This window comes from Cricetulus griseus, assembly GCF_003668045.3.
Source record: "Cricetulus griseus strain 17A/GY chromosome 1 unlocalized genomic scaffold, alternate assembly CriGri-PICRH-1.0 chr1_1, whole genome shotgun sequence".
Taxonomy (NCBI): Eukaryota; Metazoa; Chordata; class Mammalia; order Rodentia; family Cricetidae; genus Cricetulus; species Cricetulus griseus.
The window spans coordinates 57,950,229-57,977,282 of record NW_023276807.1 but is presented as its reverse complement, the minus strand read 5'-3'; the positions used below and the strand labels follow the sequence as shown (position 1 = coordinate 57,977,282).

Here is a 27,054-nt window from a genome sequence, read left to right as displayed (position 1 = left end):
ACTGAACTATCCTTTGCTCCTTCACACCTTGCAACTAGATCTTTGTACTGTCTGACATGTTTTGCCCCTTTGCTTAATCTTACATTTGCTAGTTGTCAATTGTAATCTGTAACACAGTAAATAAAAGACCCAGAGATGGATACTGGGGTTCAAGCTTCAAGCTCCCACTGTCACTAAGAGGGACTCAAGTGAAGCCACATATGACACAAGCTTGAAAACAAGTTTTATTGGAGAAAAGATCTAACTGTTAAACCTGCAGGCAAATTCCTTTCACAATTACAGTTCGTAGAAACCCACTAGCTTCACAGATCCCCAAACTCCACACCAAAAAAAGATAGCTTTTAGACTGCTTTGGAATGTACTGCCACTGATTCCAGCCACTCTCAGAAACAAGTATGCCTCTTCAGAAACCAGGAGGGACACAGACATCTTTAATACACTACCTGCAAGGGCAGTTATGTGGTACAGCACCAGTTTCACAGGGAGCCTGTGGGCCCTTCGGAATCAGCAGCTGTTGACTTATGGCACTCACAAAGTAAGAGTGGTAGCTGCAAGTGGGGGGTAGTGGTGAAGGGCAGGGCATCTGCTGCAGTCCCACCCACCAGACTCTCTGACCTCGACAAAAAGTGTATTGCAGCATCTTTGGAAGAACATTTGACACTTGATAAACAAAAGCAAAAACCCAGTATTACTCCACAGAAAGCTGTGTGAAGCGAGGATGGGTTAGGGCTCCCAGGGTGGACTGCGCCTTCCGTCCACTTCTGTCTCCACATGGTACAGAACATCTGCCAGTGTGTGTTCTACCACAGCACCCCAGCCCATGTCGCTCATCTGCAGGAGGAATAAGAGACAAACAGGTAAACCAGTGATTACAAAAGCCATGGCAAGAAATAAAAATATGGAGGATGCATGCAGACATTTCAGTGGTACTCACAGGGTGGTAAGTCAGATCCTTTGGAGGATATTTGAAGGATGGTCCAAAGTTAATGGAAACCTGGGATAAGTTCAATTCAAGCAGACACAGGGAAAAAAAAAAATGAAAAAGAAAACAAAAGTTCATTTGGCAGGGGATATTTAAAGGAAAACTACAGGAAGTAGAAACTGTGGTGCATGCCTGTAAACCCGAGCACTAGAGAGGTGGAGGCAGGAGGATCCTGGGTTTGAGTCTAGCTTGAACTACCCAGTAGATCCTGTTTTAAAATAAAAACAATGTTGCTAAGATACTTAGGGTAAAATTGTAATAAAAAATATGTATATTAACATTGACAAAAGTAGTCAACACCCTCATCTCAATCAAGCACCAGGTAGAAATAGACTTCCCATTGATTTCTGTTTGGAGCCTAGAGATTTTCTAATTTTACTTTTGTTCAGTGGGAGGCAGTGACACTAATACATGGGAATCTCCATGCACTAATTTTCTCCTTTTAAACAAGCAATAATGCAGTAATGATAGTCCCTTTCTTCATGCAGGAATTGTTTTTTTTTTTTTTTTTTGAGACAGGGTCTTGCTGTATAGGTCTGGCTGTCATGAAACTCACTGAGTAGGTCAGGCTGGCCTTGAACTCAGAGAGATCAGCATGCCATGCCTCTGCCCCCCAAATGCTGGGATTAAAGGTGTGTACCACCATGACAGGATATGTGTGTGCATGTATTTTTAAGTATAAACAACAGCTACCAATGGCATTAACATATGATATCATCAAACATGAGACACCAATGACTCACAAATGCATATGCTTTGTATCATTCACACTAAACAGATACCTGCAAAGCATGGTACATACTAACATCTGCAAATCCTTTTTTTTTTTTTTTGATTTATTTTTATTTTATTTACATCGGTATTTTGCCTACTTGTATGTCTGTGTTGCCTGCATGTATGTCTGTGTGCGGGTAACAGATCTTGGAGTTACAGACAGTTGTGAGCTGTCATGTGGGTGCTGAGAATTGAACCTGGGTCCTCTGGAGACAGTGCTCTTAACCCCTGAGCCATCTCTCCAGCCCTGCAAATCCTTCTTGAGACATCCAGATGTGTGCATATTTTCAGGCCTTCCAGAGGCTGTTCAGATTTTCTTTCTAGAAACAACTCTGCTCTCTAATCAATGGTTCTTTCATCACAACCCACCCACACACTTCCTTTAAGTTATGTGCACAGACCAACACAGGGTACATACCGTGCAGCTCTTGTACAGAGAGATGGCCGGAAAGTAAACTCCCTCAAAAATATCTTTGTAAGCCACACCCTGATTGACACCATTTTTATAAAATATTATCTGAAACAAAGATCAAGATTTTACTTCAGAATTTTTTCCAAGGTTTTATGTTTGCTTTTGTTTACTTAGTTATTTTTTAATTTAAATTCTTTAATTACCACTCATTCACATATCCATCCACTCATTCCCTCGCCCTCATCCTCCCATGTTTCATACCAACTCCCCCAACCCATCCCCCAACTCCTCCCCAGGGACAGTGAGGCCCTCCACCAGGGACTTTCAAAGTCTGTCATATCGTTTGTGGGAGGGCCCAGGCCCTCCCTGTTTACTTCAGAATTTTAAAAATTGAAAAAAATATGAAAAACCCACTTCAATTGTGGAACACTTAATGCTGCTACCAGAATGACAATATACTTGTTCTAGGAATAGCATACATTTTATATAGTAATAGTATCTTAAATTTATATGCTACTTTAGACTTTTCAAGTAAAATTAATGTAAACATATTATTTCAGTTGACTTTATGCTTATTTGTTTTTTAATTTCCATGCTATATATACCAAACAGTTCAATATGGAGGAGGGATTGAGACAGCCTCATGTAGTCTAGGCTGGCCTCCATCTCACTCTGCAGCTGAGAGTGACCCTAAACTTACACTTAGACCTGATAAGCACTGTGCTTACAGGCAGGCATGTGCCACACCCGCTTCAATACACCATATTTGTAAGACGTATCAGAAAGACTTTCCTTTCTGGAAAGAATTTTTATGGCCTGTTTCAGCTTTTAATTGATAAAATTTCTTCCGGCAAAACATTCAGAACGCTAGTTTTTTTATCTTACAGGTCTTCTACTGACCCATGTGGCTTCTCAGAACCTTATTGCTCCCCACTCCCCTTTCTTTTTTGAGCTCTGGCCCTTGAGGTTGACTCAGACGAGCCTGGCAAGGGAAGGCAAGGAGAATTCTAGAGCACAGAGTGAGCCATCCAGCCCGTGGTCACACCAAGTGACACAGCAGTCTCCTCTAGTTCTGGTCTCCCTCTGTATTTGGCATTTCCTTCAAAAAGAATGGCATCTCATTGGCTTCTTTTTCTTCTTTTATAAAGATTTATTTATTAAGCATACAATGTTCTGCTGGCATGCATACCTACACCCCAGAAGAGGGCACCAGATCTCAATATAGATGGCTGTGAGCCACCATGTGGTTGCTGGTAATTGAACTCAGGACCTCTGGAAGAGCAGCCAGTGCTCTGAACTATCTCTCCAGCCCCCTCACTGGCTTCTTTAATCTCCTGCATGGTTACTTATCAGGTCACTGTCTTTGTAGCCCTTCCTTAGAGTTCCAGAAAGAACACTCTAAAGAGACATAGGACACAGGGAGCACAAGAGTTCTCAGCAGCAGGCAGTCATGCTTCCCAGTATCCCTCAGCTGTCTCACTCGAGACAGTTCTAGAACTCGCTCTGTAGACAAGGCTGGCCTCGAATTCAGAGAGATCCAACTGCCTCTGCCTCCCAAGTGCTGGAGTGAAGGTGTGTGACACCACAGCTGCCTCTTTTATCCTCAAGGAGTCGACACCACCCCACCAGGTTCAAAGCACTGTTATTCTGACATGTTTATCACTGTGACTCACCTCACTATGGGGAGTTTGTTTTAGGCTCTTCTCTGCTTTGTCCACAAAGTCTTTTTCTTCAAAATACAAGTAACTCTTGAACTTTATCAAAGCCTTGAAAACCCAGTGAGAAAAAGAAAAAGACATTAAACAGTCAGATACATCATCATGGAGAAAATAGATTCACACAAATGGTGCCATGTCCTGCAAAGTCTTTGCCTTTGGTGAATTTTTCAGTTCCTAAGTGTTTTTTGTTTTGTCAAGACAGGGTCTCACTATGTATAGCTCTGGCTGTCCTGGAACTCATGATGTAGACTAGGCTGGCCTTGAATTCAGAGGTCTGCCTGCCTCTTGCCTCCCAAGTGCTGGGATTAAAGGCATGCACCAACACCACCTGGCTCCTAAGTGGTTTTTAAAAGAGACTACCTGGCCATGTTTGTTAAACATTTTCCAAAAAAGGCCTCAGAAAGAGAATTATACATACATGCTTAAAAAACACAAAGTATATATAAAAGAAAGTAAATTAATTGAAAAATTATGGGGAAAAATTTCACAGAGCCTAAAACTTACTCTAACATTTTTGGGATCACTGGAAGAGTTACTTGTTTGGTGGTTTGATTTTTACTAACATACCAAGAAATCCAGGAGAGAACGCAAGAAGTTAAACAGATCATGTTGGAATATTTTGATATTCTTAAGAAAAAAAAAATATAAGCGCAACCTGCCCACCAAAGTTAAGTTATCAGTGACCTAATGCAAGGTCAAAGGTAAAGATGGGAGGATATTTTCATGACTTGTGGGTACACCAACATTTATTAAGTCACAGAAAGAAACAAGAAAAATCTGAGGAAAGTGACTTCATAAACACTAACATTTTGGTTTATCAGAAGAGACATTAGGGCTGGAGAGACGGCTCTGGTTAGGAGCAGGCACTGCTCTTGCAGAACCCCTGAGTTTGGTTCCCAGTCCCATTGTGAGGTGGCTCACAACCGCTTGTAACTGCAACTATAGTGGGGTCAAACTGACACATCTGACCTTCATGGGCGGCACATTCAGTTGTACACACCCCTATTATATACACATAATTAAAACTGAACAGAGGGTCAGGGCTGGAGAGATGGCTTAGTGGTTAAAATCACTGGTTGCTCTTCCAGAGTTCCTGAGTTCAAATCCCAGCATTTACATGGCGGCTCTATAATGGGATCCAACGCCCTCTTCTGGTGTGTAGATGTACATGCAGACAAAGCACCCATATACATAAATAAATCTTTAAGTAGTAACAACAATAATTAAAAAAACAAGTCCAGTCCTAGGGGATCCACTGTCTTACTTTGGACTCTGGGAACCAGGTACCCACATAGTGCACATACATACATGGAGACAAAACACTGATAAAATAAACAGATTTAAATTTTTCTTGTTCAGACAGGGTTTCTCTGTGTAGCTGTCCAGGAACTCAAAGATCTGTTTGCTTCTTCCTCTCAAATGTGGTGATTAAATGCGTGTGCCACCACCACTTGGTAATTTAAAAAAATTTTAAGGGGGACTGGAGACGGTTCCAAAGCTAAGAGCAACTGCTCCCTTCCAGAGAGGACTGAGTTTGATTCACAGTATTTACATGACAACTCAAACCATCTGGATCTCCAGTTCCAGGGGATCCAATTCCCTCTTCAGGAACCAGATGCACACATGGTGCATATATACACACACATGCAGGCAAAACACTAACATACACAAAAACTTAAAAAGAAAAAAGTAGTAAGATGTGGCTCAGTGGTAAGGTGCTGGCCTAGCATGTAGAAGGCTTTGGCCTTGACTTTTTTTTATTTATTATGTATACAACATTCTGCTTCCATGTATATATATCTGCACACCAGAAGAGGGCACCAGATCTCATAACAGATGGTTGTGAGCCACCAAGTGGTTGCTGGGGAATTGAACTCAGGACCTCTGGGAAGAGCAGTCAGTGCTCTTAACCTCTGAGCCATCTCTCCAGCCCTGGGCTTGACTTTTAAACACTAAAATATCCTTAAAATAAAACCTGGGGAAAATTCTGTACCTGAACAAAACAAACAAACAAACAAAAAAAACCTTAAAATTTGTGTATTTCACACACATATACAAAATCAAAGATGAACAATGACTGACTGACTATACATTTCCTAAAGTACCTATTGGGAGAATTACAATGATATCCACCAATTTCCCAATGGTACATAATAAAAAGGAATGATAACATGCTAATGGTAGAATTTAGGTGACTACTCAGGTACTAAACCTTAATTCTTTCAATTTTATTGCTATGTCTGAAAACATTCATATGAAAAGATTTGGAAAGCACACATGCCCGCACCCACCCCACCATGGGGCACCATCACAAGAGAACTTAAGTAACAGCTATAGGCACTGACTGCCACAGGTTGTCAAAGCCAGGATGCTGCTGAAGGAGAACAATCTCACCTTATCTTTGTAAGTATCCGGCAGTGATTTGGCTGTCTCTGTATCTTCGGGAAGATTGATATAAAACCCTAGGACATCTCCTTGTCCATAGCCAGATGAGTAGTGTTTGCCAATAGACTGGTGGAACTTGGTTCCTTTTTTGCTCCTCCAAGAATAGCTAAATTTATCGTAACCTAAGGGAGCTTGAAGGTTACCTGTCCCAATGAAAAGACACGTGGAAATCAGAGGGCTATAGTTAACTCTCATTCTACTTTTCTTTGTATATCTTTTTGGTCAACTTTGTGAGGTGCTTACAAACTATCTCTACAGTAGTCTAGGAATATCAAACTTGCTACTTCTTCAGGAATTTAATTTTAAGACAATAACCTGATAAACCCAGTAATACTAAATCACAAGCCAGATTACCCCTGCTGTGAGGCCCCAGCTTACCCAAGGGCTGGGACCAGCCCAGCCTGGCAGCAGTATCTGGTGGCATCTCATCCACAGTGATTTCAAAGTACCAGGCACCTTTTCGTACCCCATGGGAGGCCCGTACCATGGAGTAGCCCTTCTCTCCAACCACAGTCAACCGGTCGTCAGAGATCTTTAACTGGGGAGCTGCAGTTTAAGAGATTCAAAGGAGGGTAGTTATTTGAGGGACTCACAGAACTGAATCCCTTATACTGCACAAAGATAAAAAAAATTAGGTGTAGTGGCACACACCTTTAATCCTAGCACTTGGGAGACACAGGCTGACTTCTCTGAAATCAAGGCCAGCCTGGTCAACAGAGTGAGTCCCAGGAAAGCCAGGGTAACATAGTGAGACCCTGTCTTAAAAACAAATAAAAAGATTGTAAAAAAGTAAAGAAAGGCAAGAATTCTAGTCAAGTGTCTATGGTCCAGCATAGTTTAAGAGTCCCTTCTAGGGGGCTGGAGAAGTGGCTAGGAAGTTAAGAGCCCTGGCTGTTCTTCCAGAGGTCCTGAGTTCAATTCCCAACAACCACATGGTGGCTCACAACCATCTGTAATGAGATATGGTGCCCTCTTCTGGCATGCAGGCATACATGTAGGCAGAATACTATATACATAATAAATAAATCTTAAAAAAAAAAAAAAAGAGTCCCTTCTGTCAGTTTCTCTAAATGGCACCATCTGTAACCACAACACTGCTACTTAGGGAGGCTACAGTGGGATCCCTGAAGTCCAGAAGTCTGAGGGCAGCTTAGGCAAACCAGTTAAAAACAAACAAAAATCTCAAGAAACAAACAAAAAAAGAGGAAAAACAATTAGAGAAAATTAACAGTGATGTAAAGCAGGCATGCAAATATGAGCAGGCTTGTGGGACACTGGGCGGGGGCGGGCTTTCCCTGCTACCCAGTGGCTTGTAAAACTAAGAACTGGCACTTCAGCACAACCTCAGAACAACGGGGCCTAAGCCTCATCAATCTGCAAAGGGAGATGACAACTGAACAACTTATCCTGCCTCCAGGAGACAAGAGCATCTTCAAATAGGCCAATTACCCAATCACACATTTCCTCTCATCCAGAACTAACTCAACATTATATACCATTAGAATTAGAAATGCTAACAGGTGTTGGTGGCGCATGCCTTTAATCCCAGCACTTGGGAGGCAGAGGCAGGCGGATCTCTGTGAGTTAGAGGCCAGCCTGGTCTCCAGAGTGAGTGCCAGGATAGGCTCCAAAGCTACACAGAGAAACCCCGTCTCAAAAAACCAAGAAAAAAAAAAAAAAAAGGAAACACTAACAGGGTAGCAAAGACTTCGGTCCTTGCAAAACTATGATGAAGGGAAAAGTAATTTTACAGTGGATAAATGTGGAATATTGTTTTACCTATGTAAAGATGTGTTACATTTGTTCATACTGCATTTGTTTAATGAATAAAAAGACATGTTTCCATTTCACCTTGCCTGCCTAAGGCACCTGATTGGTCTAATAAAAAGCTGAATGGCCAATAGCTAGGCAGAAGAGGGATAGCAGGGCTGGCAAGCAGAGAGAATAAGAGGAGACGAGAGGTGTAGGCTTGAGAAAAATGAGAGAAAGAGAAAGAGGGAGAAAGACAGGGTCACTAGGTACCAGAAGCCAGGCAGCTGCCAGCCAGACCATAGAGACAGCAGGAAAGGTAAAAAGCTCAGAGAAACCCTGGTACAGATAAGCATAGACACCTTCAATCCCATCCCAAGGTTTCTACCGTAACTGAATGGAACCTTCATCAAGGGCCTCTCCTGCCTGTCACAGTACTAAGCCTAGCTGTTGTCTACCACCCTTTCAGTGCTGCTCAAACCTGTAAGGCGTGGAGACTTCCACACTACTAAGTTTGGCTGCTAGTTTGAAATGCAGCCTTGGCCTGCTCTGGACCAAAGCTCTGTATGCTGACCCCGAGGAAACATCTCCCAATGTTGTTTGTCTCTTTTTAAGCACAGTTGACTCTTCGGGCCCCAGCTGATTAGAAAGCAGTTTCTTAATACAAAACATCAAATATGCAGTCTTCGAGGGACTCTCGAACTCCTCTGCACTGCTCTAGCATTCCCACCGTCCAAGCTGCCATACAACAAACAACCTATTCAGCTTTGTACTGTAGTGGCTTTTCCCACCCCAAGTTCTAAATGCTTCCACACTCTTCCCCCAACCGACACAGTCAGGTCTATCAGAGCAACACCTCACAGTGCTGGCACTCGTTTCTGTCTTAGTGAGATTCTGCCCCCATGATAAACATCATAACCAAAGTTTGGGGAGGAAGGCTTATTTCATGGAACAAACTGAAGCAGAAACCACTAAGCAATGGTCCTTACTGGCTTGCTTTCCAAGGCTTGTTCAGGTTGCTTCCTTTCCTTTGTTTTTGTTTTTTTGTTTCTCAAGAAAGGGTTTCTCCCAGTAGCCCTGGCTGTCTCTTCCTCGAAAGTGCTGGAATGAAAGGCGTGCACCACCACCGCTACCAGATTGCTTTCTATGTAGCCCAGAACCACCTGTCAGGGAGAGTATCACCTACAGTGGGCCGAGCCCTCCCACATCAGTTATCAATCAAGAAAATGCCCTACAGATTTCCCACGAGCCAATCTGATGGCATTTTCTCAGGGTTCCCTCTTCCCAGATGTCAAAAAACTAAACAGCACAATTTTCAAACGATCATTAAATTTACACACCTCGATTTTTTTGTTTGTTTGAGACAGGATTTTTCTGTGTAACAGCTCTGCCTGTCCTGGAACTAGCTCTGTAGTCCAGGCTGGCCTTAAACTCACTGAGATTCACCCCTCTGCCTCCCAAGCGCTGGGATTAAAGGTGTGTGCCACCACTACCCAGGCTTTTCCTTTTTTTCTTTTTTCTTTTTTTGGGGGGAGAGACTTCTTACAAGGCAACAATTCTAAAATTAAACCTACCTGTTTGTTACAATAAACTGAATAAAATCCCTTCAAAGACTAGTCCTTGGGGCTAGAGAGATGGCTTAGTGGTTAAGATCACTGACTGCTCTTCCAGAGGACCTGGGTTCAATTCCTAGCACCAACACGACAGCTCACAACTGCCTGTAACTCCAGGATCAAATACCCCCACACAAACATAGGCAAAACACCAATTAAGAAAAAAACAGAACAACAACAACAAAAAAACCTTACCTCGATCATGTAGAGCTAACAAAACTCGTTCATATAAGCAGGCTCTGTAGAGGTCTCCAGGAATAGGTTTTCCAGCCCAACAGTCAAGTTCAAGCTTCTCTGGGTCAGGGGCATGAGGATCAGGTTCAGCTAGAATATACCGGTAGCCATCTTTGTTAAATGGGTGTTCCAAAGGGTAGCCATGAGGGGGGAGACGCTGAGCAGAAAACAAAGGGTCACTGGAAAAAAAAGAAAAACTCAATGAAGAAACTGAAGCACTCTCTAGTTCACCTGTGTTCTATCCTGTAAGAAAGGCCTCTAAACCAGGCGGTGGTGGCACATGCCTTTAATCTAAGCTCTCTGGAGGCAGAGGCAGGCAATCTCTGACTTGGAGGCCAGCCTGGTTTACAGAGTGAGTTCCAGCACAACCAGGACTAAATAGAGAAACCCGGTCTCAATAAGAAAAAAGAAAGGACTCTGATTTGTTGTTTCTGGTGCTGAGTGTTGTAATTTAAGAAAAGCGGTTTGAGAGAGAAAGAAGCCTTGAGACAGGGTTCAAGCAGAGTGGCTTTTTTATTAGGGAAAGGGATCATAAAAAGAGGAAAGAAAAGGGGGGAGACTGGCTTCTGGAGACAGGAGCAGCAGGAGAAATGAGAGAGGAAAGGGGAGAGGAGAGGGAGAGAAAGAGAGAGGGAGGGGGAGAGAGAGAGGAGGATGGGAGGTAGACAGGGCCCTTTTAAAAGGGAACACAGTGAATATGCACAGATGGTGCTCTTAGTGGCTGCAGCTGAGGGTGTATCCTGTCAGAACCCCAAGGACAGGACAGTACAGATGCTTGGGAACCAAATCCAGGTCCCCTGCAAGAGCAACCAGTGATTCTGACCACAGCCATCTCTACGCCCCATTTCACTTAAGTTTCTGAGACATGGTGTTTTGTATCCCATGTTGCCCCCAGCCCACTATGCAGCTGAGAATGCACTGCAATTCTGATCCTCCTACTTCTACCTTCCCAGCATAAGGATTACAGGCTTGTGTCACCATCCCTGCTTTATCCAAGTCTGGGATCAAACCCAGGGCTTTGTATATGTTACAAGAACTCTACCAACTGACCTATACACATCTCCAGCCCCCTGGAGTTCATTCAGTATATAAATTAAGGGACAGAAACCAGGAGAAAGACGATGTACTCGTCTAAATCAGAAGTGACCCGGATTTCATCACCTCAGCTTTGGACAAAGAGAAAGGAAGATACATGAGAAAGGAGAGGCAGGAAGTTGAGGAGCTAACAGGAAGCTTTATTCCCTCTTCCCCATTCAGCCTTCTCAGGATCTCATAAGGGAACTTTATCCCCTAGAACAGAAGACACTATTATTGGGCCTTTTGTTGTTGTTTCAATGTTAGGAATTCAACCAGGAGCCTTACACATACCAGGCAAGCCCTCGACTACTAAGCGGTATTCCCAGTGCAAGGGTCTATTTTTACAGTAGTGGGTTCATGAAAGAGGACCTCATTTGAAGTTATTCTGCCTTACCAGGGACTCAGAACTCACCCCAAACCAACAAACAAAACCCCCATATTCTTGGCCCTAAGAATATGGTTCTTTTCCTTTCAGTGGATTTTTGTCTGCAGCAAACAAACAGGGATGAGGTTAAGTGGAGTGGGGGGTGATCTCACCTTCGGGCCTTCTTGGTGGTCCCTGTTGTCCCTCCATCCTGCTGTTTACGCTTGGCTCCTCTTCCTTTCCCACTGCTTCCTGCTGCGATTCCCCCTTTGAAGAGAAGGCAGACCATTCTCACAGAGCCACTATGGAGGCACAAGGGCACTCAAAGTCCATGGCAACTACCGTTCCCCAATGTGCATTTGTGTGACATCACTCAAAGGATTTTTTTTCTTTCCTTGATGTATACTGAATTTTAGCCTGGTTCTGAAAGAATCAGCTGTCTCTCACAGCCAACATCCTGGGCCAGTTCTGACAGTAAGTAAGGTCACATGAATCTAGTATGACTAGTATTTGTGTTACATCTTCAACCTTCCTTTCTTCTTAAAAAAAAAAAAAAATTAAATAACCAATTAACTAATTAATGTACATGGAAATCAGGATAACTTTGTAGAGTTGCATCTGTTGTGTCATGGGTTCCAGGGACTGAACTAAAGTCACCAGACTTATGCACCAAATACCTTTACTGGTCAAATCCTTTCTCCAGCCTTTATAATGGACTGTGACCAATGGGGTTGTGACACAAATGCATTAGTACTCAGATTCCAAGCACCCACAGCTAAAAAAGAATGAAAACAATTGCATGGGCTGTTTTTTTTTCCCCACTTAATACAAACATTGATGAAAATGTCCTTATTGTAGGTCAATATCCAATTGCTGAACTGCATAGTACATTTCATAAACATATAAAGGCGTTGTCTACTTAAAGCACTTGAATATCCAACAAGACAAAAGTACACCAAACAGAAAACAAAAACACTAAAAAGGTGTTTCTCTCCAGTGTTTGAAAATTCATCATTGGTATATATGACTCAAGAATGGAGGCTTTAAATTTAGTTTTTAGTTCCGTATCAACATACTTAAGTCTATGCCAATGAATTCAATAAGTTACATGAATCTGGTTTGTGGAATTAAGAGCAAATAAAACAATTATATATTTTATATTAGAACACTTAGCTACATATTCAGGCCACAAGAAGTATTACCTTATGTGTTTTGTTGTAAATTTTGTCCATTTTATCATGCCTCTCAGTTTGCTTTTCTCTTTCCACAAAATGTCCCTGAACTGCAGGAAAACACCTTTATGTAAACAACTGCATAGAGTACTATATGTAAATTTGGACAAGCTTGGAAATTATCAGCATTTCTGCTGCAATAAAAAGACATGAAGGGCAGGTCATATTCTGCACACACAATACCAGATTAATGCAGAATGTCCTTTTATGAACCTGGCTGTTATTCACACAGCTCATAAAAGGTTTAATGCTAAACAATTGTGATGACATAACTATCAACCAAAACCTGCCAAATCCTCTACTACCATTTAGGGCTGCTTCAACAAAGTAAGCAACATGAAGAGGACTACTGGCTGGCTATGTTAGGCAGAATATGACAACATCAAGCTTTTATTCCCACCATTAAACTGGAACTACAGCTTCATATAAGTGCCATCACACCACTTTCACAATGCTTTAAAATCATGTAGTTTAGCTTCTACCAAAGCTCAGCAAAAAGCACTTCAAACCACAAGATACTTAAGTCTGAGGCTGAAAGAAGACAGAGAGGAATTCACCTCCCAAAGTGGCTCCACCTGTAAGGACAGAAGCGGCACTATGTATTGTCCAACATCAACAGTTACGAGGGGAAGCATGGTGTGGGATAATAAATACACTTGTATTTCCAACACAGCTTAGTATGTTAACTGGACAGAATTTATATATTTAGATGCTGCAATTCTAACAGACAAGTTAATGAATGATGCCATGTGTGGGATGTATATCCACCAAACTACCTCCCAGTGCTCCCCCTCCCATTAGACTGCAATGAAGAGAATTCCCCCTATTCATTAAAGGGATTGGGGAGGGGTGCCACAGTGGGTGATCCATACAGAAATTTGTCATATGAATATGCTGCAATTCTGGGCAAGAAAAATTAGATAGACAAAGGCACCTCACCAATCGATAGGTGAGATATGGAAAAGGGTGAACAGCAAATAAATCCCCCAAAGTAAGTGTTTCTTATGATACAGATGTGGAACCTAACAAAGTCTAACCTTGAAAGTCTACAGCAATAGTACATGAAATCTGTGTCATTTCAGTCTAAATTGAGTCTGGGTGGATGTATATCATTAATGCTCACATTCTAGAGATTCACAGTACATCCCATTATGTGTATGACTAAGGTGTGATTAGTTCTACTGAGATCAAAATGTTGTAAAGTGACAAAAGTACCCTCCCCCACTATCATCAAGTATTTGGCTAGCTGCTGAAATCTGATTTTTGAACATAGAACACCCAATTCTAGGCAAGGATTTCATAGTCATTCATAATCTTTCAACAGGATATTTAAGCACATACCATTTAGGTTCCCACTAGCAGACACAGCACTGCTTTGTTTTTGGTTGTCATAAGCAGGACCAATGTTACTAAGATCCTAGAAGAAGAAATAGCCTAGTAAAAAAAAGGCCACATGAGCAAATTAATCTGCAATTGCAAAAAATAAAAAAAAAAGAAAAAAGAAAATAAAAAGCAGACAAAATTAGAGCACAGAAATGAAAGCCATAATCCTAAGAAGCAAGCTTGCAAGTTCCCCAAGTCAGATGCTCTGGGAATCCATGAAGGAGCATGTGTGTAGCCGGTGGAGGGAGCTGCACAGCAGGCAGTGTGCTTAGGTCCCCTCACTCTGTTCTCCAGGAATTCTGGCCCCCTTAGTCCTATCTTTCCATTTATAAGAAAGAAATCTGAACTTCCACTGGCCATTCTATAAAAGTGGCCACCAAGATATAACCCCAGCTCTTCAAATCTACACAGACAGGGATCAGCTTCTACCTCAGCGGCTAGGAGGCCAAGAACAGAAAGTTCATGAGTCTATGCCACACTGACAGATATCATCTCAAAAACAAAAAAGTAGCAAATATAAAAGATTTTGCATTCTTAGTTGCCAATGTGTCCTTTGCTATACAACAAAAAAAAAAAATGGGAATTTCTTTTTCTCTTAAAGGTTCTAGCAACACATTCCAAAATTTTCTCAAAAAATTTCACCTCAAAAAATGTTTTTAGAAAGCCAGTCATTGGTGGCACACATCTTTGATCCCAGCACTCCAGAGGCAGAGAGGCAGGTAAATCTGTGAGTTCGAGGCCAGCCTGGTCTGCAGAGCGAGTTTCAGGACAGCCTCCAAAGCCGCAGAGAAAGCTTGTCTCTGTCTCCAAAAAAACAAACAAACAAAAAAAAAAAAAAACCAAACAAAAGCCAAAGACATATTCCATTGCCAGGAGGTGATGCCTTTAGTTGCAGCACTCAGGAGGCAGAGGCAGGAGGATCTCTGTGAGTTCGAGACCAGCCTGGTTTACAAGAGCCTGTTCCAGGACAGCCTCCAAAGCCACACAGAGCAACCCTGTCTCAAAAACAAAACAAAAAACAAAACAAAAAAGAAAAACAAAAAATGTTTTTAGAAGCAAAATTTCAGGTAACAGGAAAATTAGAAAAAAATTTACAAAAACTAAGCCCTGACACTGAGGAACAACCAGAATCAAAACTGGTAGCTCACACATGTAGCCCTAGCAAGTGGAAGGCAGAGGCAGGAACAACTATCACAAGTTTAAGCTAGCCTGAGATACAGTGAGATCTTGTCACAAAAAAGTTAAAGTGCTAGTCACTAGTTAAGGTGAGCATTTTCTCCAGGTATCAATAACCATTCATTTGGAGTCCACCATGTTCTGAGCATGTAATAGCAGTGTGTTTTTGACAGCCAGATGCAAACAATTCTGTGTGCATGTCTATGTACTCATGTGTGTTGGGAGGGAGGGGTATGCACAGAGCCAAGCACACTCATGTGAAGACCAGAGTTCAGTAGCAGTGTCTTCCTCTGTCAACCTGCTTTTTTGTATGTGTGAGTTCAAGTGCAGACAGAGAATTAAAGGGCAATTTTGCAGGGCTGGGCAATGGTGGCACACACCTTTAATACCAGTACTAAGGAAGCAGAGACAGGTAGATCTGAGTTCGAGGCCAGCCTGGTCTACAGAATGAGTTCCAGAACAGCCAGAGTTACACAGAGAAACCCTGTCTTGAAAAATCAGGGTTTTGCAAACTGGCTCTCTTTTTCTACCACGTCACCCAGAGATCAAATTCAGTTCATCAGGCATGTGTGGCAAGCACGTTTCCCCAGCAGAGCCATCTCACTGGCTCTACCTTAGAGACTGTCTCTTCACTGAGCTGTGAACCTGGCTGGCGCTGGCCATTTTGGCTAACTGGCCAGGAAGCTCTAGATCTGTCTCTGTGTGTCCCATACAATGATGGGCTTATGGATGTATGCTGCCAACTCCTGGCTTATGTGGGGTATTACTGTGAACTGGGGACATGAACTCAGGTTCTCATGTCTGCATAACAAGAACTTAAGCATGGAGCCATCTATCCAGCCTCTTACTTTTTTTTTTTTTTTTTTGAGACAAGGCCTCATGTAGCCCGGGCTGGCCTTAAACTCATGATCCTTTTGTTTGTACCTCCCTAGTGTACTACCATGAGTACATCACGACCCCATGACTCTATCAACCCAGCCACATCTCCAGCCCAATGTAAACAAACTTGCTTCACTACTTCTATATGGCTTCTGATAAAAAAGGAACACTGGGCTGGACAGATGGCTTAGTGGTTAAGGGCACTTGCTACTCTCCCTGTGGACCCAGGTTCCCAGTACCCACCACAGCTCACAACTGCCTGTAACTCTAGTTCCAGGTGCTCTGCTCCAACTCCCTCTTCTGGCCTCTACAGATACTACATGTAGTGCACATAACCTCATATACATAGAGACAGAGACAGACAGACAGACAGACAGACAGACAGACACACACACACACACACACACACACACACAGAGAGAGAGAGAGAGAGAGAGAGAGAGAGAGAGAGAGAGAGAGAATATGAAGGAAGGAAGATTAATGTACCTGATCCAGAAGTCCGAATTTGGGATAATCATCTTCCGGGTCTTTGCTTCCTGGGTCGGGATGTTCCTTTACCAAGAACACATCTCTTTCCTTACTCTAAAAAGAAACAGTATCTTAGTAATAATGAACTTTTTTTTTACTTAGAAGTGCAGAAGATGTTTAGTCATCAGCTCCAAATATCAATTCCTAATTGTACTGTCAAAACCTTAAGGTTCCTCTTATTAGAAAATTAAGCCAGGCCGGGCCGTGGTGTTGAACGCCTTTAATCCCAGCACTAGGGAGGCAGAGGCAGAAGGATTTCTGTGAGTTCAAGGCCAGCCTGCTCTACAAAGTGGGTTCCAGGACAGCCAGGACTTCTCAGAGAAACCTTGTATCTCAGAAACAACAACAACAACAAAAACAAACAAGGAAGGAAGGAAAGAAGGAAGGAAGGGAGGAAGGGAGGAAGGGAGGGAGGGAGGGAGGGAGGGAGGGAGGAAGGAAGGAAGGAAGGAAGGAAGGAAGGAAGGAAGGAAGGAAGGAAGGAAGGAAATGCCCACAAGAGGTGCATAAAGAGAGCCCATATGGGCCTGGGGAAGTAGCTCTACAGAGCTCTGCCTACAGTGCATGAAGACCTGGGTTCCATCCCTAGCAGCACAAAAACACTAGGTGAGGTGGCATACGACTGTAACTGCACGCTGGAGGAGAGGAAGGCCAGAAGTTCAGTCACCTGTGTCTACAGACTGAGTTCAAGGCCTGGCTACAAGAGACCTAATAGAAGAAAGACAGACAGACAGATAGAACAATGACAGCAGTGCTTCAGAATCCTCCTCTCCTCTCATGGCAGCTGACCAATGACTTCTCCCCAAGGGCTCTCGTTAATTCTGTGTTCAGAACAAGGCTTTTTTTATTTAACCAAAAATGAAAAAATAGCCTCCGAGTTTAGTTTAAAATTAAATTGTACAAGTGTGGTGGACAGAGGGCTCAGAGGTTAAAAGCACTTGCTGCTTTCCCACAAGACCCAGGTTTAGTTCCCAGCATCAGCATTAGATGGCTCAAAACCACCTCTAACTTTAATTCCCAGGGATCCCAAAAGCCCTTTCTGGCCTTCATGGGCACTGGATACACATCACACATCACACATCACACATCACACATCACACATCACACACACACACACACACACACACACACACACACACACACACACACACACACACATCACACACACACACAGAGCTCATGCACATATATATATAAAATACATAAATCTTAAGAAAACAAAACAAACCAAAAACAACAACAGCAGCAGCAGATAAGGTTTTCAGCACATAAAAGAAATTTTAAAGAATCATATTTACCTAAGACACTATGTTACTAACTTATGTGAAAAATATTAAAATTTGAAACTACCTGTATCTCATCCAACGACTAATATCAAATTGTTTGCATTTTCTCAGCATCCCATTATTTCAGACTAAACAGAAATTAACTATTAAAAACAATACTGGCTTTCTGAAACTGATCATGTCTATTCATTTTTAATTTACTTACCATTGTTTTAACAATGTTATTGGGCCAAGTCATTTTTCCAGGTCTCTGTCTGGTTGTCATACACTCCCAGTATTTATCAATAAATGGTATAATATCCTATTTTTAAAAAAATAAAATATATTAAGAATTATAATTGTTTTCAAAGTTTTACACACACACATGTAGCCTTTTTAAAAGATCTCCCACCAATCAAAACAAAGATCTGTCTGTAGCTTTTAAGTATTGAACAAATAATCAATTGTTCAAAAACAATACCTGGCCTGCAGGGTGGCTCAGTTTCAGTCTCAGCACTTGGCTTGGGCAGGAGGTGGCTGTGAGTTTCAGGCCAGGGCAACAGAGTAAAGACTGTCTCAAGCAACAACAACCACCACCAACCAAATATGTAGATTATGGCGATTTCAAGTTAAATATATAACAGATTTTAGCTACTCAGGACTCATAGTCCACTTGGGGATAAGTTGTACTCCCTTCCTTGGTTGTCAACTCCTGAGCTTTTGTTTCTGTGTCCTGAGAACGTTTCCTTCTGGACACCCTGCAAATCTGTCTTCTTTGTAACTAAGAGAGTTTTGCACCGTCTAAGCTTGCTGTGTAGAGTTGTATTCTTGCTCTTAATATTTAGAATTACTGATCACTCAGAACCATAAACTAGACACCCTTAACTCATCAGTCTTTTCTTATAACCTTTATAAGCAGAGTCATGGTATGAATTTAAAAATTTCAGAATCTTCGCTGGTCAGGCTCCTTTCCATCTACTCTGATGGTGATCTGGCTTACCAGCTCTTACATGACAGATACAATGGCTGGCCTTGATTTTCTGGCATCACATCACCACCACTTTAGATCATCTTCCAAAACCCACTGCCAGTACAGTATTTACAGAACAGAAAAGGTGACAAAGCTATCCTGGTCAGATGTGGGGCAATCAAATGTCAGAAATTCAGTGGACAATAAAGCAGTTATGTATTATTGCTTCTAGGGCCACAATGAAAGAAATGTGAGATTAAATCACACACAAGAGAGAACGATAAGACCCAGTAAGCACAAGCTGAGTGAGCTGATGACCTCTAATACAATGTGTTGTATAGTATACTTTTCATTCGGACGACTACACTCTACGACAATGATAAGAATGACAGTACAGCAGTGCGTCTTGGTGGCTCCCATCCTTCCCATCTTGCCTGTAGCTTTGGGCCTGCTGCCCCATAATGGCCGTTATCTAGCTAGTGAGCAAAAATTTCTTTTTTTTTTTTTTTGTGCAGAGACAAGGATGAGGTCAGAAACCAGGCAGTCAGCTCTCTCTGTTCTCTCTAGGGAAAGAAGCAAAAGACTGAAGCAAGAAGAGACTGAGTCTGAAGACTCCAAGTTCCAGGTCAGCCAAGGCCATATAGAGACTGGTTTATACCAGACTTGATTATGGTTTAGATGACTTGCTTGCTTCCAAAAAGCCAACCAAATTTATTTAAGGATTCGTAATACTGCTAATGACATCTATTAGGAAACTGGTAAATTATAATGTCCATATGTGGAAAAAGTAAGGTAACTACTAGATGATTTACTCATAAAAACTGAGGAGACTATATTTGTTAAAAGAGGGTATCTAGAAGCTTCATTTAATTTTTTTTCAGCATATTACAATTACATTCATTCTAACTTTACCTTATCTTTGGAGAACATGGTTTTTGGATGTTCATCCTGTGTTCGAGACTGCCATGTTAGGTTCGCCAAAGCACTAAGGCACATTTCTTTTAAATCTACCAAAAAAAAAAAAAAAAAAAAAAAAATGTATCTGTAATACTATAATACTTGATTTCTACCGACAAGAGCACATTCAACACAGTAGGTATGATACCTTCAACTTGACACAATCAAAATAACCTGAAAAGTCTCAGTGAGGGGTTAGGTACATAGGGCTGTACTGTGGGCACATGTGGGGGTATTACCTTGATTATGTGGACTTCAGGCTTGCTCACTACAGGTAGTACTATTTCCCGGGGAAGGGGACCCTGACTATACACTACAAAAAGCAAGCAGAGCTTAAGCATACTGGTCTGTATTTCTAATTATGAGATCAGTGTGGCCAGCTCCTTTGAATGCCTGCTGCTGTGACTTCACTGTCATGATGGACCATGACCCGGAACTGTGACCCCCCCCAAAAAAAAACCTTTTCCTTACCCTGCTTTTGTCAGAGTATTTTTATCACATCAACAGGTAGAATATGGGGGTCTACAAAACAATAACAGCAGCAGTCAAAAGTAATAATTGGTTTGAAACGGGCAACTTCAATTACTCATCGTGAAATAAGTTAATTCTATCCAGCTTTTATCAAAGGTATCCTAAGTGTGCTAACACAGATAACCCTTTTCTTCCCAAGGGACAATCTTTTTTTTTTTTTAAAGATTTATTTATTATGTATACAGTGTTCTGCCTACATGCCTGCTGTCCAGAAGAGGGCACCAGATCTCATAACGGATGGCTGTGAGCCACCATGTGGTTGCTGAGAATTGAACTCAGGACCTCTGGAAGAACAGTCAGTGCTCTTAACCTCTGAGCCATCTTTCCAGCCCCCCAAGGGACAATCTTTTAAAAATACTCCAGAGTTATTCTTACTTGCTTGCTTCCGGAGAAAGTAGGTATTCCCACTGTGATGGCATACATTGCAATGGAAACTGTAGTTGGTCATAAAAGGTAGACATGATCTGTGGAGGAGCCAAATGACACAAAATTAGTGAACCGTCAAACACATTTCTGTGCCTTTTTTTTAAAGAAAAAAGTTAACACATTTTTTTCTTCCTTTAAAAAGTTTATTATTGCTGTTGGGTGTATAAATGATGTGTATATGGGCACACTTGCCAAGGTGCATATGTGAGAGTTGGGAGGCCAAGCCTTTGGCTCAGTTCTCTCCTTCCATCTTCATAAGGATTCCAGGGAATCAAACTCGGGTTGCTAGGCTTGCATGGGAAGTGACTATCCACTGAGCTATCTCACCAGCTCACTCTTTGGCTTGTTCTGAGATAGGGCCCTGGTAGAAAATTAGCTAGAGTCCATACTGATTGAATTTTCAATCCTCCTGTCTTAGCCTCTTAAGTACTTGAGTTACAGGTATGTACCACCAGTGCCACTCAATGTACTTTTTTTTTTCTTTCCAAGGTCTTGTGGTACTGCCCCTAGCCTGATATTCAATATGCAGCCCAGACTGCCCTCAAAATTTAACCACAAAGACTGACTCAAAGACAGGAGGATTTCTGCATTTTTTTTTTAAAAATCTGAAACCTTTCTTAAACTATGTTTATTTTGTGCACACTGGTGTTTTGCTGCATGTACCTCTGTGTGATGGTGTCCAATTCCCTGGAACTGGAGTTACAGACAGTTGTGAACTGCCATATGGGTGCTGGGAATCTAAACCAGGTCCTTTGGAAGAGCAGTCAGTGATCTTAACCACTGAGTCATTTCTCCAGCCTCAGATTTCTACAATTATAAGGTCAACTTGGTCTATGAAGGATGTTCCTGGCCAGCCAAGGCTACACAGTTAGAGCCACCAACTTAATGGTTACTCACACTGAGTCAAAAATGCTCACCTATAAGCTATTGAGCTACTCCACAGAAATGACCTTTCACTCTTGATCCAAATAGGTACATGTTTAGATTTTTTTTTTTCCCTGAAAAAAGTATAAGATACCTAGAAGGGTAGATTTTAAGCAACCAGAAAGGAAACAACGTATGCTTTAGGCATGAAAAAACTCACTGATTATCTCATTGTTCTTGAGAAGTTAAAAAAAATTTCTTTCGGATGATGGTGACCCCATCCAGGGTTTTGCACACTGTAGGGCAAGTAAGTACACTACCACTGAAATACGTCACACCTTTCAAGTTGTAAATATCATACCCAAAATACACAAGACTTAAAATATATTGCCTTAAAATATATAAATCTACTTATATAATCTCTTCTTGTTGTATAGTCTTACTTCCCGATCGTTGTAATTTTAAAAGCAAGGAGAATGCCCATGGTCATACCTAATAGGACTGTGCTTCCAATACTCAAAAATACACTAAATGACAGCAATTCTTCAGTCAGCATACTGGTCACTGAACAGGGACTAAAGTGAGCACAGAATACTACCCACTGATTTTTGTATACAAACTGAATCAACAGTTGAATATGTTGAAGAAAATGTTTTTCCTTTGGTGTTTTTAAAACACCCTTCTTTTGAGACTCTGATTATACAATTTCCCTTTCTTCCCTCTCTCCAAGTATCCTGTACAACCCCTCTTCAAATTATTTTACAATTACGGTTTTTGGTTTTTTTTTTGCTGTTGTTGTGTGTCTGCCTATTATATGTCTGTGCACAACTCAAATGCAGGGCCTTGCAAAAGCTGGAAGAGGGTAGCAGGTTCCAGGTAACGAGTTCCCTGACCACTGTGAGCCACACCATATGGATGCTGGGAATCAAACCCCCATCCTTGGGAAGAGCAACCGGTGTTCTTAACTGCTGAGCAGCCCTCCAGCCCCTTGTTGAAATGTCACACGGCACACTCCACAGGTTCATGAAAAGTACTCACGACGTGTCTATTCCGAAGGTGTCAGCTGTAAACCATTTTGTACATATTCCACACTGCAACTCCACCTCTCCCAATTGTCGCCCATTCTCTTCATCCACTGAGCCAGCCTGGGTATCCATCACTTCTGAAGTATCCCCGGCGCCTTCCTGGAGGCACGGGGCAATAATCGAATCAAACAGGTTGACTACGTTTTTAAAATTAGATTAAAAAGTTAAAAACAAAATCTAGCTTGCCTTCCAGGGGCCTCAGAATATATACTTACTATAGTATCTTTTCCATTAGAAGATTCTGTCTCCAGACCACTGACATCAACCAAGTTTGCATCCCTATAAAGAAAGTTAAGAGGTCTCAAGAGAAAGAAACTTCGGAATACTTAATCCGAAGCAAAACAGCAAACAAAAACCGCTGAACCAAATACTGATGGACTTGGACTGGATGCCCAGGGAAACAATCAAAATATTAGGGAGGGGGGTGTAGTCAAGACAAACACAGCGAAGCCTAATTGGTCATTACACACGTGTACATGTCTTGGAGTTGTTCCCGGGGGAAAGAGTCACAGGGATCTGGGTTTCCTAGTGCTTTCAGAAGGATTGTGACTTCTCCCATACCGGTACTGCGGGGAGGTTTCCTTCCTGGGCTATTTCAGGAACTAGTCTTAGTCCTAAGGGGTGCAAGTGCGGGAGAGAGGGAAACACGCTTGGCTCACGCTGGTGCCGATGAAAATGTGGTCTGAGGTGCAGTTCGGAGCCAACCCGCCGAGCAGCCTGCTGGGTTGCAGAGGGTACGGGGCAGGTGGAGCCGTTGGCCGCAGGGCCCGGGTCCGGAGGGCCGCAGCGGGGCGGCGCGAGCCTCGGGATTCCACGAGGGGCGGGCCCTCCCTCCTGGCCCGCGCTCGCGCGGGCTGCAGACGCCTTACCCACTCTCAGCCTCTGCAGAGCTGGGCTCCGCTCCCGGAGCAGCAGACGGCCCCTCTCCGGCCCCAGCGGCCACCTGCTCCGTCTCTGCCTCTTCTGCCGCTGTGGCACTTGCAGGCGCTCCTGCACCACTACCGGAGGCCACTCCAGGGCCAGGACCTGCTCCAGTCGCCGCCATCGCTGCCACTTCGCGCGCTCTCGCGAGAGCTGCGTCTGTTCCGTGAGTTGCCGCCCGGGTCTGCGTTCTTAAAGCGGTAAAGACCTTTTTTGCTGGGCCCTCCGCCGGCTTGTGAATCAGGCACTTTGAGCCCGCCCGCTTTAAGGCCGGAAGAGCGTTGCGCGCCCCAGAGAGCGGGTGTTTGAGGGAAGCGGCGCGCTAGGTCTGTCATTGGCGTTCCCTAGGACCTACGTAATTTATTAAAAACAAACAGACACAAAATCCTGCTCACTTTTTTTTCGTGGCTGAGAGTGGAAACCACCGCGCGTAAGAGGGTTTGAGGGCGTCGCCTTTACACCGTTTTGTGCAGGGCGCCCGACCGTTCGTCGTGAAACGTCAGAAGCTTCCAGAAAGGCCGGCCCCCACTAGCTCGCTCACACCTGTTGATAGCTGGGGTTCTCTCGGCGGCTCGCCACGCCGAGCCCGCTTCCTGATGGCTTTGGAGAGACCGCAGATTCCAGCCCCGAGGGTGGAGAGCGCGAGAGTGAACATCGGCCCGGGGAGGGTAGCTAGGAGCATCGTGCGAGCGGGGGGGTGGAGGGGGGGCGAAGCCGGGCCAGGAAGTTCAGACGAAAGACTGAGAGGGCTTGTTAGCTCGTAGTTGAAGCCCTGGAGTAGTGAGCGGAAGGAACTATATGGTCTCCAAAGTCTAGGATATAGACTGTAACAGCACCGCCCCCCCCTCACACATAACCCTAACAAAATCCTAACCCCGACCCCAACCGCAACCCCTAACCCCCAGCCCCAACCCTAACCTCTAACCCCAACGGGTGTGTGTGTGTGTGTGTGTGTGTGTGTGTGTGTGTGTGTGTGTGTGTGTGTGTGTGTGTGTGTGTGTGTCTGTCTGTCTGTCTGTCTGTCTGTGTGTGTGTGTGTGCGCGCGCGCGCGCCTCTGTAGATAGGCGTGTGTGTGTGTGTGTGTGTGTGTGTGTGTGTGTGTGTGTGTGTGTGCGCGCGCGCGCGCGCCTCTAGATATCTGGGCGCCAGGGTGCACTGGAGAGGTAAGAGGACAACTGGCTAGAATCCTCCTTCCACTGTGGGGAATCCATCTCCAGCTTGACAACAAGGGCCTTTACCCACTGAGCCATCTCACTGACCTTACATTTGCTTTTTTATTTTTTTTAAAGATTTTATTTATTATGTATACAACATTCTGCTTCCAAGTATATCTGCGACCCAGAAGAGGGCACCAGATCTCATAATGGATGGTTGTGAGCCACCATGTGGTTGCTGGGAATTGAGCAGTCAGTGCTCTTAACCTCTGAGCCATCTCTCCAGCCCGACATTTGCTTTTTTTTTTTTTAAGAATAAATATATCTAAAAAGAACATAGACCTGAAAAAAGAATCAGGGATTAGACCACTGATTAGTTACTTTTCTGATTCCCTGAGAAAACGCCATGACTAAAGGTAAGCAACAAAGTGAACTTTTTTTTTTTTTTTTGGTTGAGTGTTTCAGAGGGCTAAGAGTCCTTGATGGTGGAGGAGAGAAATGGCAGCAGGGGTGGTGGTTGTGCCCAGATTGTGGAACCCCAAAAGAACCTGCCAACAAGGAGCTGACTCACCGTATGCAAGGACAAAGGTTTCTTTATTGACTTGATACGAGCAGCAGCAAGTACCCCATTGTTTGGGTACAAATGGTGTACCCACTTTTGACTGACGGGTGTTTTTATAAGGCAAAATTGTAGGGCTGGAAGCCCCAAGATTACAAAACTTCCATAGTTACACAGGATGGGACAATGATTATATGCTTCAGGCAAGGTGCAATTAAGCAGGATGGTGCAGAGGAAATGAGTTTGTTAATTATCTCCTGGGCTGGAGACTTCTCCAATTAATAACTATCTGATCCTCTTTGGACTAGAGGAATGTCCACACAGCTCAAGGGTGTGATATCTGGTCTAAGGCCTTGAGTCATGTGGACCTTCGTTTAACCTTGTCTGTTGAGCTTCCTTTTGGGAACTCAGAGACGCTTAAGAGTTTTTCTATCTGGGCTTTGGAGTCCAGGTTTTAGACTTTTATTTGAAAGACTTAAAAATTAGCAAAGAAATATAGCCCAGAAACTGACCAAGGCTACTACTATGACTTAGTGCCTGGAATTTACCAGCCTCCAGCAATTACTCCCTTACAAGGCCATAAGATAACTGGGTACCAAGAATTCCCAGATGGCCACCTTCCCCGAGGGGCTCATGAAGGAAACAGAGATTGCCCCACCGGCCAATGTGTCAATAATTAACAATTAAGGGTCCCTGTGAAACAGAGACAGCCACCATTTGCTCAGGCAAGATTAAGTTAGCACATCCTGAGGTCTGCAGGTTTTACAACAGGTGAGTCAGGAGGCCATCTGATTCCCAGCCCTCCCCTCAAGACAAAGGGCCTCTTAGGAACCCATGACTCTGGTCATGTACTCAACAGACAGAGAGTCAAGGCCCCTCCCTAAGCTTATGGTTTTTGCCTTTAAAAACGCCTGTGCCTGAGGGATGGGGCTGCTCTCTAGCAAGCATGCTGAGAGAGAGCCTGGTTGTACAAACGTCCACCTTTCATTAAAGCCTCTTGCTGTTTGCATCAAGTTTCCGCCTCCGCATGGTGGGGTGGCCGAGGTCCTGGGAAAAGATCCTGGAGGCCTGAGCTTCTGGGGGTCTTACATTATTAAATTTTTCCTTTCAGGTGACTGTAAGGATTCACGCATTATGGGGCCTGCCCCTGTCACCTGGCAGAATGCACTCAAGCAGTACCCTTGTCAGCCTAGGTGCAAAGGACCGCTTTAAAAGAAAGCCCTCTGCCCACTTACACTTTTTTTCCTGCTCCTCTCTTTCTGCTCTCTTCTCTTTCCTGCTTCTCTCTTTCCCAGTGTCCTCTTGGGGGCAGACAGGACTTTTCCTGTCCCCCTCTCTTCTGTCTCTGTGTCTCTTTACTTCTTTTCTCTTTCCTTCCTCCTCCCTCCCCTTTCTAATAAAACTTATGACTAAGCTGTCTGCCTGACATGTTTGTCCTACTGCCTTGATCAACCTTGCCAACATGGAATCCACCTAGATCACGTGAACTTTATCATAACAGTGATTATAACATGAGGAGAGCTCACATTCTTTACCAGAATCGCCAAGCACAAAGAGAGGGAACTACAAGAAAAGCAGCTTTACTTTTTACTCATAAATCCCCCCCCCCCCCCCCCCCGCCGCCGCTGCCAGTGACATACTTCTTCCGGCAAAGTTACACCTCCTAAGCCTCACTAAACACACTGAGGACCAAATATTCAGATCCCCAAAGCGATGGGGGCATGTCTCATTCAACCTTCACAGATCATGTTCCTT

The 27,054-nt window shown here is 43.4% G+C and overlaps 1 protein-coding gene and 1 long non-coding RNA gene across 2 annotated transcripts; one reads left to right on the top strand and one right to left on the bottom strand.

Moving 5' to 3' along the window:
* Window positions 1–206: 206 nt before the first annotated feature.
* On the bottom strand, window positions 207–23,748 carry Ash2l (ASH2 like, histone lysine methyltransferase complex subunit). Its single transcript, XM_035452631.1, is given in 17 exon segments — window positions 207–740; window positions 742–831; window positions 935–994; window positions 2,175–2,273; window positions 3,842–3,934; window positions 6,281–6,474; window positions 6,710–6,877; window positions 9,889–10,106; window positions 11,542–11,635; window positions 13,942–14,017; window positions 16,525–16,620; window positions 18,058–18,153; window positions 19,714–19,808; window positions 20,665–20,753; window positions 22,618–22,763; window positions 22,880–22,943; window positions 23,534–23,748. Coding segments are annotated over 17 exon segments (2,118 nt in total). The 5' UTR covers window positions 23,710–23,748; the 3' UTR covers window positions 207–476.
* A 1,250-nt stretch (window positions 23,749–24,998) lies between these two features.
* On the top strand, window positions 24,999–26,725 carry LOC118239662. The gene is made up of 2 exons (XR_004772410.1): window positions 24,999–25,156; window positions 26,411–26,725. It is a non-coding gene; the product is annotated as an uncharacterized LOC118239662 (long non-coding RNA).
* The last annotated feature ends 329 nt before the right edge of the window (window positions 26,726–27,054 follow it).